This window comes from Papaver somniferum, chromosome 1, assembly GCF_003573695.1.
Source record: "Papaver somniferum cultivar HN1 chromosome 1, ASM357369v1, whole genome shotgun sequence".
NCBI lineage: Eukaryota > Viridiplantae > Streptophyta > Magnoliopsida > Ranunculales > Papaveraceae > Papaver > Papaver somniferum.
Genome location: NC_039358.1, coordinates 42,405,294 through 42,423,676, shown reverse-complemented (window position 1 = coordinate 42,423,676; position 18,383 = coordinate 42,405,294). Strand labels below are relative to the sequence as shown.

The 18,383-nt window shown below is 36.7% G+C and overlaps 2 protein-coding genes across 2 annotated transcripts; both read right to left on the bottom strand.

The window, feature by feature from the left end:
• Window positions 1-9,311: 9,311 nt before the first annotated feature.
• On the bottom strand, window positions 9,312-10,960 carry LOC113294342. Its single transcript, XM_026542761.1, has 2 exons — window positions 10,150-10,960; window positions 9,312-9,391 (listed from the first exon to the last, which is right to left on the bottom strand). Exons 1-2 carry the CDS (start codon window positions 10,958-10,960, stop codon window positions 9,312-9,314), a joined length of 891 nt encoding a protein of 296 aa, XP_026398546.1.
• Window positions 10,961-11,343: 383 nt separating this feature from the next.
• On the bottom strand, window positions 11,344-12,609 carry LOC113294275 (zinc finger MYM-type protein 1-like). Its single transcript, XM_026542695.1, has one exon. The coding sequence runs from the start codon at window positions 12,607-12,609 to the stop codon at window positions 11,344-11,346; it is 1,266 nt and encodes a 421-aa protein (XP_026398480.1).
• Window positions 12,610-18,383: the final 5,774 nt, after the last annotated feature.

Sequence of the window (18,383 nt, the reverse complement as noted above, 5' to 3'; positions counted from 1 at the left end):
AATCAGCAGCGGGAAATGATAGAGTGTCTTCTTTAGATGGGTACAAAGGTTATAACCAAATCCCCTCGCTGAAGAAGATCAAGAGCATACTGCTTTTTTCGCTCCAAGAGGTTTATACTGTTATACAAAAATGCGTTTGGTTTGCGAAATGCAGGAGCAACGTATCAAAAAGGTAGAGAAGGTGTTCGCGAAATGGATACACAAAACATTAGAGGTGTACGTGGATGACATGTTGGTGAAGAGTAAAGAAGCCAAAGATCATGTACAAGATTTGAGGGAGATTTTTGAACAATGCGGCATTAACATTAAACTGAACCCTGAAAAATGCATTTTTGGGGTTGCATCGGGAAAATTTTTAGGCTACATTGTATCAAAAGAAGGAATACAAGTTGATCCAGAAAAGGTACAAGCAGTTCGTGACATGCCAACACCAGCAACGATAAAGGATGTACAAAAATTGAACGGACTTTTAGCTTCGCTAGGAAGATTCATTTCGCGATCATCAGACAAATGTAAACATTTTTTCAATATACTCAAGAAGGGTGCGAAATTCAAATGGACTGATGAATGTGAAAAAGCTTTTCAAGGGATCAAAGAACACCTTATGAATACATCTATTTTACAAAAGGCAGAACCAGGAGAAGAACTATTGATCTATCTTGCGACAACATCACATGCTTTAAGCGTGTGTTATTGCGAACGGACGCAGGAGTGGAAAAGCCCATTTATTACATCAGCAAAACATTTAATGCTGCAGAGAGGAATTATTCAAAATTGAGAAGCTAATTTTAGCATTAGTATACGCCGCATTTAAACTTCGCATATATTTTCAAGCACACAAATAAGGGTGCTAACAAAAGTACCAATTGAATCAGTGATGAAGAATTCAAAAAGATCAGGTAGGGTGGAGAGATGGAATGCACAAGTAGGACATTTCGAAATCAAGTATGAAATATTATCTTCACCAAAATCACAAGTTGTCGCAGATTTCTTAGCAGAATTTCCTTTAGAAGATGATGAAGCGGTGGAGGAGATGATGGATATAGAAGAAGAACATGGAGATCCAAAAGACTTATTAACAGAACCAAATAGATGGGAGATATTGGTAGATGGATCATCAAATGGGGAAGGCAATGGGTTGGAATTGTTTTAATTTCGCCAGAAGGAGCGAAGATGGCTTTTTCATTCAGATTGGAATTCGCATCCACTAATAACGAAACGGAATATGAAGCTGTGGTACATGCCTTAAAGTTCGCAATAGAAATGAAACTAGAAAATGCCAGGATCACTAGTGATTCGCAGCTAGTTATTCGCCAAATAAAGGGAGAGTACACTACAAATGAACCATCCTTGAAGAAATACAAGAAGCTCGTTGAAGAATTGTCAGCGAAAATCCCAAAGATAAAATGGAGGCACATTTCAAGGAAGGATAACAGACTCGCAGACGCTTTTGCTTTCATCTCAAGCATGATGACAGATCCAACTGCGAGATGCATAAAAATACAGACACTTCTGTCACCATCAATCAATAAAGAAGAAGAAGAGAACGTAATGATGATAGAAGGTGGAGAAGAAGAACAAACGAACAATATCGCAGATTGGAGAACAGAACTTCATGCATATTTGGCGAAAGGAGAAACACCAAGAAACAGATTGGAAGCACACAAGGTAAAAAGCCGCGCAAAAAATTATGAATTAAGAGATAGGCTACTATGCCGAAAATCCTTTAATGGACCATCACTCAGATGTTTTACACGAGAAGAAGGAGAAAAGGTGCTAAAAATGTTACATAGTGGGGATGCTGGCAATCATAGCGGGGGAAGATCTTTGGCACATAGAGAAAAAATGCAAGGCTATTACTGGCCATACATGCACGAAGATCCAAAACAAATATCAAGACGTTGCGAAGATTGTCAGCGGCATGGAAAGAAAATACATGCACCTGGAGCACCATTGTCATCTTCAACCAGTGTATGGCCTTTTGGAAAGTGGGGCTTAGATATTGTGGGGCCATTTTTACCAGGATCTGGACAAAGAAGATACTTAATAGTCGCAACAGATTATTTCACAAAATGGACAGAAGTAAAGGCAGTACAACATATTCGCGACAAAGATATCTTTACATTCATATTCGAAAATATCATTTGCAGATTCGGAATTCCCGCGCAGTTGGTATCTGATAATGGGAAACAGTTTGAAGGACAGAACATAGAAATGTTACTTAATGCATTTAAGATAAAATGTGGAAAGTCTACTCCTCTGTATCCACAAGCTAATGGACAGGAAGGCAACAAACAAAACAATTGCAGATATATTAAAGAAAAATTAGAAGGACATCATAGAGCATGGTGCGAACAAGTACATAATGCAGTATGGGCTTATAACACACTAGAGAGAAGCTACTGGAATGTCACCTTTTTGTTTAACATACGTTGAAGCGGTGTACCAACAGAAGTTGTTATTCCGACGACAAAGAGAGAAGCTTGGGAGAAAAATCTTAGTGCGGGTTTGATCTTAAGCAAACTTGATGAGTTAGAAGAAAAAAGAGAAAGAGCTTTACACATATGGAGAATTATCAGCGAAGATTAGCCCGAGAATATAATAAACGTGTCAAAGTACGCGAATTTCAACCAGGAGATTTAGTTCTGCGAGAGACACCAATATATCAGCGAGAAAATGGTGGAAAGTTAGCGAAAAAATGGGATGGACCTTACATCATTAAGGAGATAGTTGGGACAGGAGCTTATAAATTAATGGATCCAGAAGGTAGAGATGTTGGTCATAGACTTGACAGACCATGGAACAGATTGTACTTAAAGAGATATTATCCATAAGAAGCTTTGAGAAGTTATGTATGACGCAACAAAACGATTGCGAATAAACATTCAATGAAAGAATAGTTGCGAGATTATTCATATCAAAACAAGATCATGATATGCGAAACTTTCGCAGAGATAATCAGAGAACAATGACAAAAGAGAAAGGGGCGAACCTTTATGGCGTACACCCTAGTTCGTGAATAAAATTTCGCAAGAGGCAAATGTAAGACCTAAAGTACGTCATATAAGGGGGTACCTGTTGCATGGCTCAGGGAAAGGCTACACCGCCCCGGAACCTGAGTCATGGAGATTTGGGGTCAATAAAGCCCATCCGGGAGAGGCACCTTGGATTCTCAGCTTAAGCATATGACTTAGGTTGGGCGACTAAGGTAATAAGGACTCTCCCAAGGAGTGCAGAATCTGACCAAGGCGCCGAGGTACACGGTTGAGTCAAGAGTGCCAGGGGCGTCTGGAGCGTACCTTGCCATTCTTGACAAGTCTTGGCTTATACTGCACTCGGCCCGAAGAAAACCCCACTTAGGGTGCAGTCTCGTAACCATAAACCCTATAGGTAAAAGGGATAAGAGGCTGCGAAAACAACTGGTTGTTGTTAAGACCGGATGGGAGGAGCCAACCTTGTATGGTAGAGGTACGCCTCCTTGAAGGGGCAACCAGGGGGAGATAAGGGCGGCACCCTCCATTAGAGGATGATAAGTGTCTTAAGACGCAAATGTCATGAGGCTTTTTACTCGCAAGGGTATTAAGGCTTGTCATATTTGTGCGACAATCCTGAAGAGGCAATAATACTAAAGAGAAAGATAAGACGAGATCAATGGGTTTTCGCATGAAAGTGCGAAGACGTCCTGCGATTTCGTCGCACGACGACAATGTCATGGGGTTTATTTTCGCAAGAATATTTAGGCCTGTCATATTGTCGCAACAATCCTGAAGAGGCAATAATACAAAAGAAAAAGTTAAGGCAAGATCAATGGGTTTTTGCATGAAAATGCAAGGACGTCCTGCGATTTTGTCGCAATAACAAGAGGTGGCATAATAAGACCTTTAATTAGGAAGGCAAAATAAGACCACATGACAAAACAAAATATTTATAAGTATTCATAACAGATCATTTCTCGCAAGAAAGATAATGAGAGGCAAGTATGGGAATCAGTAAACAAGAGGCATTATCTTTCTCGCCAGCAAAATATTAAAAGAGAAAATTAATTCCAAAGTTGGTTGAAGAATAATTCGCAAGAAATAATAAAGATGAAACAGTTCAAGAAGATAGAACTAGATAAGAAACTCTTCGCCAATGTTCTCATTATCGCCAGCCTTTTCTTCATTTCGATTCTGATCTTCACCAACAATTTCTTTGAGAGGGACTTCTTTTTCGCCATCTTGATTATCGCCAGCAATTACTTCTTTAGAAGGGATTTCTTTTTCGCTTCCATCTTGATTAGCACCAGCAGTTGTTTCCTTAGAAGGGATCTCTTCTTCATCTTCCAAAAGATTATTCTCTCCACCACTTTCATAATCATAATCACTGTCAGCAGGACGAGGAATTTCATCATCATCTACTTCCAAAGGTTCGATTGATGTAGGAGGAAGAGATTTGGACAATAAAATATCATTCACAAGAACTTCAGCCCGGAGATGAACTTGACGAAGAAGTGCTCTCTGATGATTCCTATCTTGAATATCCTTAAAGTAAGCAAGATAATCAAGTCTTCTTTCTGCTCGGTCGCGAGAACCAGTAAGGACAGAGACGAGTAGTGCATTTTCTTTGCGAATTTTGGCATATTTAGCCTCCAAAACAGAAATGGAGGAATGAAGATTTTTCTCAGACTCTGCGAAAAGTAGAATACAAAATTTCAGTAAGATGAAGAACTCAAAAAGGTATGACAAAGAAAGATAGTTAAGGCAGTCAAACTATTATGACTACCTTCCTTTTGCGAAATAAGGTGTTGAATCAAGGTCAACAACTATTCTCCCAACGGTCCATCGCATCATCAAATTTATCTCCAACTAAACCTTTAAGTCGAGACTGAAGATTTTTCTCTTTAGAAATAAGAAAGGCATTTTTCTTCGCAAGTGAAGAATAGATTCTTCTAATTTGGAATATTGTTCTTTAAGTTGGTTCGCCTTTACACTTAAAGCTATTCTACCTTGAATGAGTGTATCTCTTTCAGCGATAGATGACTCTGTTACTTCTTTAAGTTCATTTCTAAGAGCGAAGAGATTGTTCTTGGTCATCACATACTTTCTGAAGGATGCTAAGTTGTTGCGAAGATATCGCCATCTTGTTTAAACAAGTTCGCTTCTCTTGAGATAGATTTTATTCTCATCTGATAAAGTTTCCATCCCTAGATTAGCTTTAGTTAAAGAATAAGAGAGGCGAGATATTTCATTACTTAATAAATTTTGCCTCTGAACTAATTGGGTATTTTCATTGGTAAGATTATTTATATGATCAACAGAATATGAATAGAGGTTATCTAATTGGTTATATTGATCCGTCAAAATCTCTTTATCAACACGGGCTTCTTCAACAGCAGATTCAAATTGATATCTCTCCATTATTCGTTTCTGGTTTAAGGCTTAACATGCGAAAAAGGGATTTCAAGGAATTAAATATGGAAAGGATAAAATCATAGAAAGGCAAATTGAAGACACAGTAAGGAAATCATACCTCTCAGTTCATCATTCTTCTTGCGAAGATTGTCGCGATCCAGCGAAACATTCTGGAGCTTTTGATTTTCGAGACGAAGAGCATTACACTCTAAAGTCATCATTTGGAGATTCTTATTCAAGGTTTCAACCTCTTTTTCAAAAGCTATTTGCGAAGCAGCTCTGTCAGAGCCAAAATAGTTACTCAGAATTTCGCAAACACCAGACTTGACAGGATCAATGGGAGACTTCTTAACATCATCCAGAACCTCAGACAAAACTTTGAAAGCAATATTTAAAGGAAGAGGCTCAGGCAAGAGAACTGGCAATGATAGAAGATTGGGAAACATTATCAATAGAGGAGAAGAAGTTTCATTCACAAAGGTATTAATAAGGGGGTTTCAATCATTGAAAGGTCAGTTGAAGGGATGAAATCGAGGCAACCTTTTCGCGAATTGGAGATAATGGTTTAACTTGTGAAGATGTCGCAGGAGATTTTGAAGGGATAAGTAAGTGAAATGGAACAGAGGTTTCAACGGTTTTGAGGTGGCGAGATTTCTTGAGAGGTTTGTTGGCATCCTTATCACCCTGCGAATCACAATCCGGATAAGAAACAGAGGCAACAATATTGTTATTAGAAAAGAATAATGTTTCTTACCACCTTCTGATTCGCAGACTTTCTTTTGTTTACAACAACCTTATGCTGCGATTTGGAAATATTAGGGTTCTGAACCGTAAATTTGGTGTTAGAGGCGTTTTTGCTGAAATAACAACAGTATGGGAATCACATAAACAACATCAAATAAGGCAGTAAGCAAGATCAATTTCAGCAAAACCCATAAGAAAGAAAAAAGAAAACTAACCTCGATGAATCCATGGAAAACACCAGCAGGAAGATTAATTCGTAAAAATTAAAAAAGAAGAAAATTACGAATGATGAAGATCTACAGAGGGAACAATATGGAGATGAAGAAGAAATTAAAAAGATTGAAAGAAGAAGGAAGAAGAAAAAGTTGCAATGGCGGAATTTGCAGAAGAACGATGAAGCTGCAGAGAAAATAAAAAGAGAGTAAAAAGAGAGAAAAAGAGAGTAAGAAAGAGTATATATAGAGGAAATCTTTTCTCGAGAAGATAAACACGATTAATGCGAAAAGACGTGAGCGGTTATAAAGCAGCATTTACAAAAGACGTGTCAAGAAACAGATGGGAGAAAGGATACATGTGATAAATGCAAAATATGAAGTGATGGATAACTGCGACATTTCTCACATCATTCTCTACTTCGCAGAGAAGATATGAGAAGATGCAAGATGTAGGATCAGAATATCGCAGCAATAATGCCTCGGCGAAATTATTAACAAAACAACACGACAGTGTCGCAGAACAGCTTCAGAAACGACATAATAAACGACATCAGCCAAATCATGAGAAAAGTGTGACGCTCCCGCGAAAATAAGGAAGTTTACGAGATTGATATTTATAAGGTTGCGAGAATGTCGCAAGTCATATTCGAAAATAAAGGACAGATTAGCTGTCATCCACTATGTAATTTCCTATAAATAGTCGTTCAATTGTAAAGGAAAGGGGAGATCTTTTTTGAGTGAGACGCAAGTAAATAGGAGAGAGAAAATCTAGAGCAGTGGTTATAATTGATTCCTTTATCTTTTCTTGTAAGATTGTTCAAAGATTCATCAATAAAATTAAGATTGTTAATCCAAAAATGAGTTGAATGTTAATGAAATCTTGTGAGGGGTGTAGTGTAGGATTTCCTGCAACTACAACGGACGTTAGTTCCAGATAAATAGTTTGCTAGGGATGTTAATTTCGAGCTTCCATGACTAATTTCTCTCTGAATCTCTGGTTTATGGACTGATCATAACAGTAAACTTTAAGAACTGATCATAATTATGCTTCTCAGTATTGAAGTGTTAATGTTTGAGAATGTAACTGCTAAAATAGCACAATGGGATACAAAAGCAAATGTCATACAGAGATATTCATTGGATTAACTAACAACTTGAAGGAGCCGATTACATATTTTTGCATCTCACTCACCATACCACCGACAAATTGGGAAAACCCTATGCTCAACCAGAGAAAAAGACTCTTTTTGTAAAGAAAAGTAGAAAAAAAACTATAAATAAATAAACAATTGACGTAATCATGACGTGATATCTTACACGGCGCCAATTTATTGATAAGTTAGGTTTGCATACGCAAAACCTGAATCCACAACCGTGGCAAACAATTGTTTTACATCTGAAATACAAATTAGAAGAGTTAAAGATTATTATAGCCATAAAAAAAATAATTGACGGCGAAAGATAAAGCTATATATATACATGCGTGCATGTAACGTGGTTGCACCCTCCGCGGAGTTCAACATAACGGAGGCAAGTTGGACATCGAGTCAATTTCTTGTGTTTAACCATTTTTATAAACGAAACATCTTTACTATCAATGTCAATTATGGTATCGCTTCTCCTGCATTGATGATATACCGTGCATGGAACCATGCAGTGAAAACAAAAGAGTCTTTTGCAGTTAGGGCATGTTGATCTAGCAAGTGTTGTATCGTTACTTGATGAAGAAATTCTAACACATTCGTTCAAAACCAACTCGGAACAATCACCATAAGGGCAGTAGGACCTTCCATAAGCTAAGCCACCTTTAGATGAATCCACAAATACGGCTGATTCACAGAGAACGCGACACCATTGTTCGAAAACTGTTTTAGGGAGGATAGACTGGCACAATGAAGCGTCCAATATGACGTTACAATCCATACTAGGGCACTTTATCTCGGATATGTTGTATTGAACCACTTTTGCTTCAATGTATTTGGCAACCCAATCAGTGCAATAGGGATGCGAACATCCGTTCATCTCCATGCTCTTGAATTTCCGGTTGATGGGGACGATTTCTGCGCAAATCTCACATGCAAAGAAGTACTTAGTAGGGATTTCGAGGTTTTGAGGTTGAGTTAACTCCATTCAATTGGACGAGTATGAATGTTTTGGATCAAGAATAAAGAAAAGAATGTGGTAGCGCTGTAGGTTGAGTAATTATTATAATTATATACTAGTATGTTGGATATAAATAGAGAAATTTACTGCAGCATGCTTACAAGCAACAAATAAATAATAAATCCAAAATCTAATTCGGAAAGGTAAACTGTTCCCAAGGAGAAGCGTTCGCAAGCACAAGAAATCACCAGCTAGAGCACACCAACTTGAACACCCTTGTCCGTTATAAAAAACGAAATCAAATAACCATAAATTCCTTCATTCCGAATTGGAATTTTGAGCTTAATTGATTCTATGATTAAACAGGGAATGAAGTTAGACTTGCGAATATAACAGAAGCAAAAAACAACAACGCTCGTCACGTTCAACGTAATGGTGGCAAGGTGGACATTGTATCCAGTTTTTGTGTTTACGCTCGTTCGTGGATTTTTTTTTCCTTCCACCACTATAGGCTGAAGGTGCATATGAGGATGAAGGAATTCTTGATGGTTCGCGAATGGAAGGTACATATGATGTTAAAGGAGATGAGGCTGTAGACGTAACAGACGCTTTTACGCTGGACGATACAGATAAAGATACAGAAGGATTTTTTGACGGCTATCTGTCAAAAGATACAGGTGAGGATACAGAACTATAAAGTCTCTCTCAACGATACAGTCAATTATTTTTGCATCTCATGCCACCACCACTGTATCCTACTCTACCCTTTGTCATTGTTGTAAAAGACCTTCTAAAGAGATATTTCGAAGAAGAATAAGGATAAATAAATTAACAAATAAAGAAATCATGAAGTGAGATATCACACGGCGACAACTAGGTAAGGCAGGTTTGCATGCACAATTCTTGAATCCGCAATAATAGCAAAATTTGGTTCTACATCTGAAACACAATACAAATCAGAAGAGTTAAAAATAATTGCCATAAAAAATCAAAAATTAATCTACAGCATAAATAATGGATCGCAAAGGAAAAACAAAAGATGAAGCTATATACACGTACGTACATACCTGCATGTAATGTTCTTACACCCTCCGTGGCGTTCAACATAACGGAGGCAAGTTGGACATCGTGTAAATTTCTTGTGTTTAACCATTTTTATAAACGAAACATCTTTTCTATCAATGTCGATTATCGTATCGCCCACGGACGGACCCAGGAAATAGTGGTGGGTAGGGCTAAACATATGCAAAAAATAATTTTTTTTGTTCAACAAGATAATCGAAGTTCTACCAAAGAAATTATAAAGTAGTATCTTTTTATTGATGCATATGTCGCTTGTCCAACAACCAAATTCCGATCATTTCATAAGCTTTATAACAATCGGTGGACTATATATCATCTCACCTGCAACGCTGCAACATAAATCGCCAAAAACCTTACAATATTCACCAAGTGGTTAGCTCCATAAAATTTCAACAACCAAGAACCCCTTCACTTTATAGCAAAAAGTTATATCCCATTAAGATTTCATAAGCGTTTAAGTACAAAAAGTTACATATTTTATAACAAAAAAGTTGTTATACATTAGGATTTATAAGTGGCTAAGCTAAGTACAAGTATAACATTTGATCCGACGATCTATATATATATATGCATAACTAGCTATAACAAAATATATGCAACCCGTATATACTAACTGAATTGGACCTTTCGTGGTCTCAATGAAGCAAAGTCATCTATGATAGAGTCACATGACACTTTTTCAGCAATTTCTCTTTCAGCATGGACTATCATACAATCTCCAAGAAACTCATTACCCATCTTGTTACGAGGTACCGTTTTCACAATATTCATACATGAAAATACCCTTTCTGCACTAGCTGTTGAAACGTGAAGAGTCAAGACAAGGTGAACTAATCTATCTATCAAATCATAGGCATTTGACTTACCAGTTTCAACCAACCGCTGACATAATTCAGCCACAGTAGTCATGTTTCCAAAATCTGGATTGTCGTCAATGTCTAACTTGTAATGTTGTAGTTGGCTTCTTAAAACACATACCTCTTGCCCCGTGAAATCATCAGGGTAAAACCTTTCTGCGAGACTGCAAAGGGAATCAATGTCAAAAGCTTTATAATTTTCATCCGGACTGAAAGCTGAACAAAGCACAAGTAGCTCCATTGATTCCTCTGTGAATCGATTTCTTAGCTCCAATAGGTGAAAATCAATGACAACATTAAATATATCAACGCGGTAATGATGTTCAATAGTCATATGGTCTTTCTGCTGACAAGAACGACCCGTACCCATCATATATCGATCTGAAAATTCAGGAAGGACAATTTCATGTTCATCAAAAAAACTTTTAACATTTCCAAAAAAAGTAACCCAATTTTTGTCCCTCAATTCTTGAAGAAGCACTTTTGTGGACTTGACCAGATTCATGGCATTAACAATGTCTTGTGTTTTCTTTTGCAGAGCTTGACATAGCACTTCTGTTACCGCCATAACACTTCCCACCAAGAGTAAGATAAAAACAAACTCAAAAGACCTAATTGCAAGATAAGCACCTTTCGCCACCCCCTTATCTTAGAGGTGTTTCCATCTTTCATAACATTTTGAAGGACTATGCAAGCTGGATTATACATACGGATCAAACTGAATACATAACCAAAATGTGAGCTCCAACGAGTATCTGCTGCCCGTTTCAAAGTACGAGTTTGATTGGCTCCCGAACCAGTCTCAAGTTCACCATCAGCTAATTTTGTGGCGACCTCTAATACTGCTGCAGATTTCAATTGACTGTGACGCTTAGGAGAAGCCCCAACAAGCTTGACAATAACCTTTAACTTCTCAAAAAACAGATAAACATCTTGCTCATCTGTAGCTGCTTATACTAATGCTAGTTGTAACCTGTGAGCAACGCAATGGACATAATAAGCATATGGAAAATCTCTAAGAAACAATGTCTGCAACCCATTCCATGCTCCTCTCATATTACTAGCACCATCATACCCCTGACCCAGAATATTTTCTACTAAAAGACCATGTGAAGCAAGAGCTTCGGAAATCTCCCTCTTTAAAGTTAATGACGTGGTGTCCTCAACACTTCTGACTGCAAAAAACCGCTCTCTAATACAACCATTAGTATCAACAAACCTCAGAACAATAGCCATTTGCTCTTGAACTGATGAATCTTGTGCTTCATCTACAAGAATAAAAAATTTAGCATCTCCGATTTCTGCACGAATAATATCCTTTACCTTGTTAGCGAGAATATGTAGAATTTTCTTTTGAATCTTCGGTGAAGTATACATTGCATTTCCAGGTGCATTTCCTAAGATAACTTCAGCAATCTTGTCATTCAATATGGCTGCATATTTCATCAAACCAATAAACTTACCACAATTTGTTGACTCTAATGACTCGTCGTTACCTCTAAAAGGACATGCATGAAGACCAATCACTATAACTGTCTCAATTGCTACCTTTAGTCGTAGCCTGTTCTTTGCTATAATCTCCTTACTTTGTTTACGAAAAACTATATCAATATGGCGAGATGGCCTCCGAAGAATTTCACAAGCTTCCACAGCTACCATGTGAGAAGATTTGATATGTCCAACATGTTGAACAAATGAACATGTAGATACCATCTTATTAGAACCAATATGCTTGAAATCTGAGAAACCTTCTATTGTAAATGCAGGACGCTTAGGTGGATCCGTTTCAAAAATAAAGCAAGGGAAGCAATATGCTTTGTTCTTTTCGATAGAGTACTCTAGCCATGAATGCTGTCTCAGCCAACTATATTGAAAATAACGATCTTGTCTTCCATCCCAAGTAGGAGGATATTTGGATAATCTAGGTTTGAAAGGTCCCTGTTTTAAATAAGCTCGACGTACCTCATCACGTTGATTCACTGGATATTCATAAATTTGGCGCCGCAAACCTGGATCACGCTCATAAGTACCTCCATTTCTTTGAACTGCAACTTCTTTGGCTTTACTTGATATAGTTGGTTGAGCATATGATGGCTTCTTTTGCTGCTGAGAAGTACCATGTTCATGGTGTGATGATGTAGGCATGCCAACATTGTCAGTAGAAGGAAGCAACTCACTTGATTTATCACCCCTTTTAGGCTTGAAAAATGACTCCATCGTTTTTAACTTCTTAGCCGGTGGACGAAAATGGTCGAGTGACATTGTCGAATAGGATTAGTATATACATGAAATTATAAATAATCATATCAAACTATCAAAGTATTGAAGCAAAAAAAGGAGTAATTACAGAACTATTGAATTTAAAACTTAACTCCAATTTGGATGAGGTATAACAGTGGAAAAGCTATCCAATCAGGTATGAACTATAATTAACAGTGGAATCAAATTAAGAACACCCATATTTAAGTGAATCCTAATTATTCAGCAAACAAAAAAAAATCAGCAAAAAAAAAAAGAAGAAAAAACTAATTATTAACATAGCAAGAGAATCCTTGCAATTTCATTATACTAAATCATTGATCTAAGATAACAAAACTAGAACTACTGATATTTATTAAGAAATATCACCATAACTCCATTATCCAATCTGATTAACAATACAAAACCCTAGATTGACAAGGTAAAAGAAAACGAAAACTACACACTATAAATACCTTGAAATTTTAATCGAGCATCCTGCAATCTTGTTTACAAACTTCAAATTGAATAATTGATTACGATCTTCCCAAAATCAGATCGATCAAAGTTAAATTGAATTTACCACTGTGACATAGATAGGAAGTCCTCTTTCCAACTCTTTAGTCTTTACTCTTCGAGACTTCTGCCAAGCAAAAGAAAAAGGCGAATATCTTAACTTTACTGGCTTCTATTAGTGGTGTAGGATCTCACACGTATCAATTTTTGGTTGTCCATATTTAGTGCCGGGCTAAATATATAAAAAGAGGCTAATCTGGATGGTATACAATATACCTTAGAAATTAGTTTTCAAATATGGGGAGGGGCTATAGCCCGGGTTAGCCCAACACTAGGCCCGTCCCTGGTATCGCCTCTTCTGCTGCATTGATAATGTTCCGTGCATGGAATCATGCACTGGAAACAAAAGAGTCTTTTGCAACTGGGGCATGTTGATATACGAAGTGTGGTGTCGTTACTTCTAACACATTCGTTCAAAACCAACTCGGAACAATCACCATAAGGGAAGTAGGATCTTCCATAAGCTAACCCACCTTTAGATGAATCCACAAATACGGCTGATTCACAAAGAACGCGACACCATTGTTCGAAAAGTGGGGAGGATAGACTGGCACAATGAAGCGTCGCGTCCAATATTACTAAAAGTAGGGATTTTGAGGTTCTGAGGTTGAGTTAACTCCATTTAATTGGACGAGTATGAATGTTTTGGATGAAAAATAAAGAAAGAATGTGGCAGCTGCGGGTTGTGTAATTATTACATACTGGAATGTAGTCTATGTAGATATAAATAGAGAAATAAACCTGTAATCCTATATGAAATTAGGGCTGAACATGGTTTCGGTTTTTCGCTGGAACCGGACCAAACCAGACCAATTAGGAAGAAACCAAACCGAACCATTTACTAATGGATTGGTTACGGCGTAGAAAGTAAAAAACCGATAGTGTTGGTTTTGGTTTGGTTTGACCTCTAAAACCGAACAAAAAACTATTGGATAACCGATTAATTTTTAAATTTAGTTTCTGCCGTCGATTTACAAGTATTAGATTCTACCCATTGATTTAGAGGATAAATAGAAACCCTAAATCTAATATTTCATTATGATACTCTCCCTCTTTCTCTTTCTCCTTCTCTCAGTCGCCTCCCTTCTCCACCCCCAACTACAGCGGCTGCTACTCGACTTTTTTCTTCCCGTCTTCCTTCTCGAATTTTTTGTCAATAACTAAATTAAGATATATTATATATCTTCTTTTGATCTCTAGAATTAGAGTAAGCTTTAACTATTCTTGATATTTTTTTTATTTTATTTTTTTTGTCTGTAAACTTGTGTAAACCAATACTATCGGCAACTATGATTTTTTTGTCTGTAAATTTGTGTATTTTTTTTTTGGTTTGACATAATTATTGATTAACCAAAAACCACTGGGACAAACCGAAACCAACTGGAACCATTTGAAAACCTAACCAATGGTTAATGGATTGGTTTGGTTTAGATTTTTAAAAACCAATAGTATTCGTTTTCGGTTTTGGTTTGGCTAGAAACCGAACCAAAACTGACCATGAACACCCCTGTATGAAATAGAAAAAGTAAGCCAAACCAAAGTACAACAGGCTTACACGTTTACATAAATAAATACAAAATCTTAATCGCAAAGTTAAACTATTTAAAAATAAATAAATCCCATTTGTTATTATTAGTGGGATGGGAAGAGATAAATTAAGCTTCTCCACATAGGGATATGTAAAGTAGGAATTACCAATAGGTACTATTATAGTGATACTAGTTAGTGGCAGGTCCACCCACTAAAGCCCAATAACTAGAGGTCCATAATAAAAAGAAAACATAAAAATGGACCCATTTTTTTAATCCCAGGTCCTGTACACTTGCGGGACAAATCATGTGAAATTTTCAAATACCTAAACTACCCTTAAAATCCTACATATATTTAAGCAGCCTATTTCAAAGTTTATAAAAAAAATACCAGCGAATTCAGATCCGGTTTCTGCTCTCTTTCTTCTTCTCGCTTTCGGATTAGGGTTTCTGAAGATTTCTTTAGTGATTTTAATAGGTATGTTGCTTAATCTTTTCTATTTTCTTCTTTCTGCTACAATTTCACGGAGATCGGTTGTGTTCTGTTTGTTTTTTATGAATCTTGTTCGTATTTATTCAGTTATTTGGTTAGATTGTTAAGTTTTTAGCTTATTTTAGCTTTCGATTTGATTATCTTTCTGTTTTCTTTTCAAAATCAGGTTTGTTTTCACTTTCAGATTGTATTATCCAGTAGTACATATATGACATACTCATTGCTTCTGCTACAGTTTTTGAATCATGTTTAAGATTTGAATTTTGGATCATGGAGATCGGTTGTGTTCTGTTTGTTTTTTATGAATCTTGTTCGTATTTATTCAGTTATTTGGTTAGATTGTTAAGTTTTTAGCTTATTTTATCTTTCAATTTGATTATCTTTCTGTTTTCTTTTCAAAATCAGGTTTGTTTTCACTTTCAGATCGTATTATCCAGTAGTACATATATGACATACTCATTATTTCTGCTACAGTTTTTGAATCATGTTTAAGATTTGAATTTTGGATCATGGAGATCGGTTGTGTTCTGTTTGTTTTTTATGAATCTTGTTCGTAGTTATTCAGTTATTTGGTTATATTGTTAAGTTTTTAGGTTATTTTAGCTTTCGATTTGATTATCTTTCTGTTTTCTTTTCAACAGGTTTGTTTTCATTTTCAGATCGTATTATCCAGCAGTACATATATGACATACTCATTGTTTCTGCTACAATTTTTGAATCATGTTTAAGATTTGAATTTTGGATCATGGAGATCGGTTGTGTTTTGTTTGTTTTTTTATGAATCTTGTTCGTATTTATTCAGTTATTTGGTTAGATTGTTAAGTTTTTAACTTAATTTTAGCTTTCGATTTGATTATCTTTCTGTTTTCTTTTCAAAATCAGGTTTATTTTCACTTCCAGATCGTATTATCCAGCAGTACATATATGACATACTCATTGTTTCTGCTCTTAGATTCTGTTTCTTGCATAGATCTCTCACTTTTTTTAGTTTGACCCATCAGTACGTATGTGAAATTTTGTATTACGTGCTTCGATTCTGCTGTTTCTCATAGATTCTTAATTATTCTTTATCATGCAGTTGATTTTGTAGTTCATGAATCTGCAGTACATATATGGCATACTCATAGAAACTTCTCTTAGAATCTGTTTCTTGCATAGATCTCTCACTTTTTTTAGTTTGACCCATCAGTACGTATGTGAAATACTGTATTTTAATACTGTTACATCTTTGTCACATTTGCAGGTTCAAAACATGTCTGATGCAGAGTGTTCCAATCCAAATACCTACTGCTATGCATACATTTATTATAAGCATCATCATTTTGCTCACCTGGTTACTTTTAAGTCTAGTATTGATGACCTGAAATTTCTTATTTGTGAAAACTGGAGAACCTTGAACCCTTCTGAGATTATCATCACTTATGTTGAGAATGGTGTCAAAGTGCTTGTGATTGCTGACTTTCAACTTCATGGTCTCGCTGCCTTGCATTTTTCAAAGAAATCGACGTTCTTTGAGCTGCATGTGGATTTTCTTTCTGCTGGTGGATGTAGTTCCTCTACATTCAGCGACGTCGACAACAATTCAGAACTGATTAGGGCAGCTAGAGATAGTTATGAAACTGATGGAAAAGAAATTGTTAAACCTCTTCTGTCCGATGGGTGGAAGAATGTTTTTGATGATCCGAACAAGCTTTTTCGTGGTGGTGTTGATGCTGTTCGGTTAGCCTGTCAAAAGTATTGTTTGAAGACTGGGTATCGCGTAACAAAGGTGAAGAATGATCGTGAAAGGTTCACAATGAAATGCAGTAAGGTCCCATGCACTTGGATGATCCATGCAGTTGCTATTAATTCTACTTGCGATGTTTTTAGGATAAAAAAGTATGTTGGGAGGCACACTTGTGGAGATGGTGTGAAGTTGATAAGTCCTAACGTATCGAAGAAGCTGGTACACAACCTTATTCATGATCGTGTGATGCACAACCCACTTATCAAGCCTCGCGAAATTGAAGATTATATAAAAGTTGGTGGTGGTGTTAATATCAAATATCACCATGCATATCATGGTTTGGAACGGTCACACCATGAAATTTTTGGGAATGATGTAAAGTCTTACTCTGATCTGGTTTGGTGGGTGAATTCATTGAAAGAAACAAATCCTGGCTCTTATGTGGATTTTCAGTTTAACGATGCAACTCAGACATTTGAAAGGTTATTCATTGCAATAGGCGCTTGTATTGAAGGTTATAGACTTTGTCGACCAATGATTTTTGTTGATGCAACTTTTCTGACCGGGAGATTTAGAGGTACCCTTATGGCTACTACTTGTCTGAATGGGAATCAAGGCAAGTGCTCTTTGTTACGTTTTAATTGTTATTGTTTACAATTTATTCACTGCTTTTAATCGTTGGAACTTTTTGAGTATACCATTTATGTACCGAAAAGTTATTGTGTCTAACACACACTAATTCATATATGTAAGCATAAGACCTTTTTTTGAGTACAATTTGTCTATTATGTACTGGAAATTCTTAGTCTATTTTCCAGTACATAATATATGTTACGTCTATTAATATAGCAACATACTTAGTGACAGTATATAATATATGTATTGTTTGTTTTTTGCAGGTTTTTATCCGCTAGCCTTTGCATTGGTCCCAGGAGAGGATGTTGATAATTGAGATTGGTTTATGCGCAATATTAGCAACATTGTTGATGACCGTCCTATCACCTTTATGTCTGATCGTCATGAAGGATTGTTGAGGGCTATTCCTAAACACTTCCTACTTCCCAACATGGCTATTGTTACTACCACTTGCAAGGAAACTTACCAATCAGGAAATCGGACGAGAAGTACAAAGAAGTTATGGCTTGTTTCAAAAAAGCAACTTATGCTCTCACACCAGCAAGATATGAAGAAACACTAATGGAAATGGAGTTAATGGGAAGGCCTGGGGTTGCTGAGTATTTCCGCAATATGCCTAGGGAACATTGGTCCAGGGCGTTCTTCACTGGCTGTAGATTTGGTCAGATTACATCAAGCGTTGCTGAGTCCTTCAATAATTGGATTCGGAAAGACAAGAGGTTGCCTGCCTGCGCCCTCGTTGACATGATCAGGTTTGTGTGTGTTTTTTGTTGTTGGTGTTTTCTTTGTTTTT

Coding starts and splice junctions, on each gene's coding strand:
- LOC113294342 (XM_026542761.1), bottom strand. CDS start 10,960: ATGGCGGTAACAGAAGTGCTATGTCAAGCTCTGCAAAAGAAAACACAA. Junction 9,392..10,149: donor ACCACGAAAGGTCCAATTCA/GTTAGTATATAC, acceptor ATTGTGTTTCAG/ATGTAGAACCAAATTTTGCT.
- LOC113294275 (XM_026542695.1), bottom strand. CDS start 12,609: ATGGAGTCATTTTTCAAGCCTAAAAGGGGTGATAAATCAAGTGAGTTG.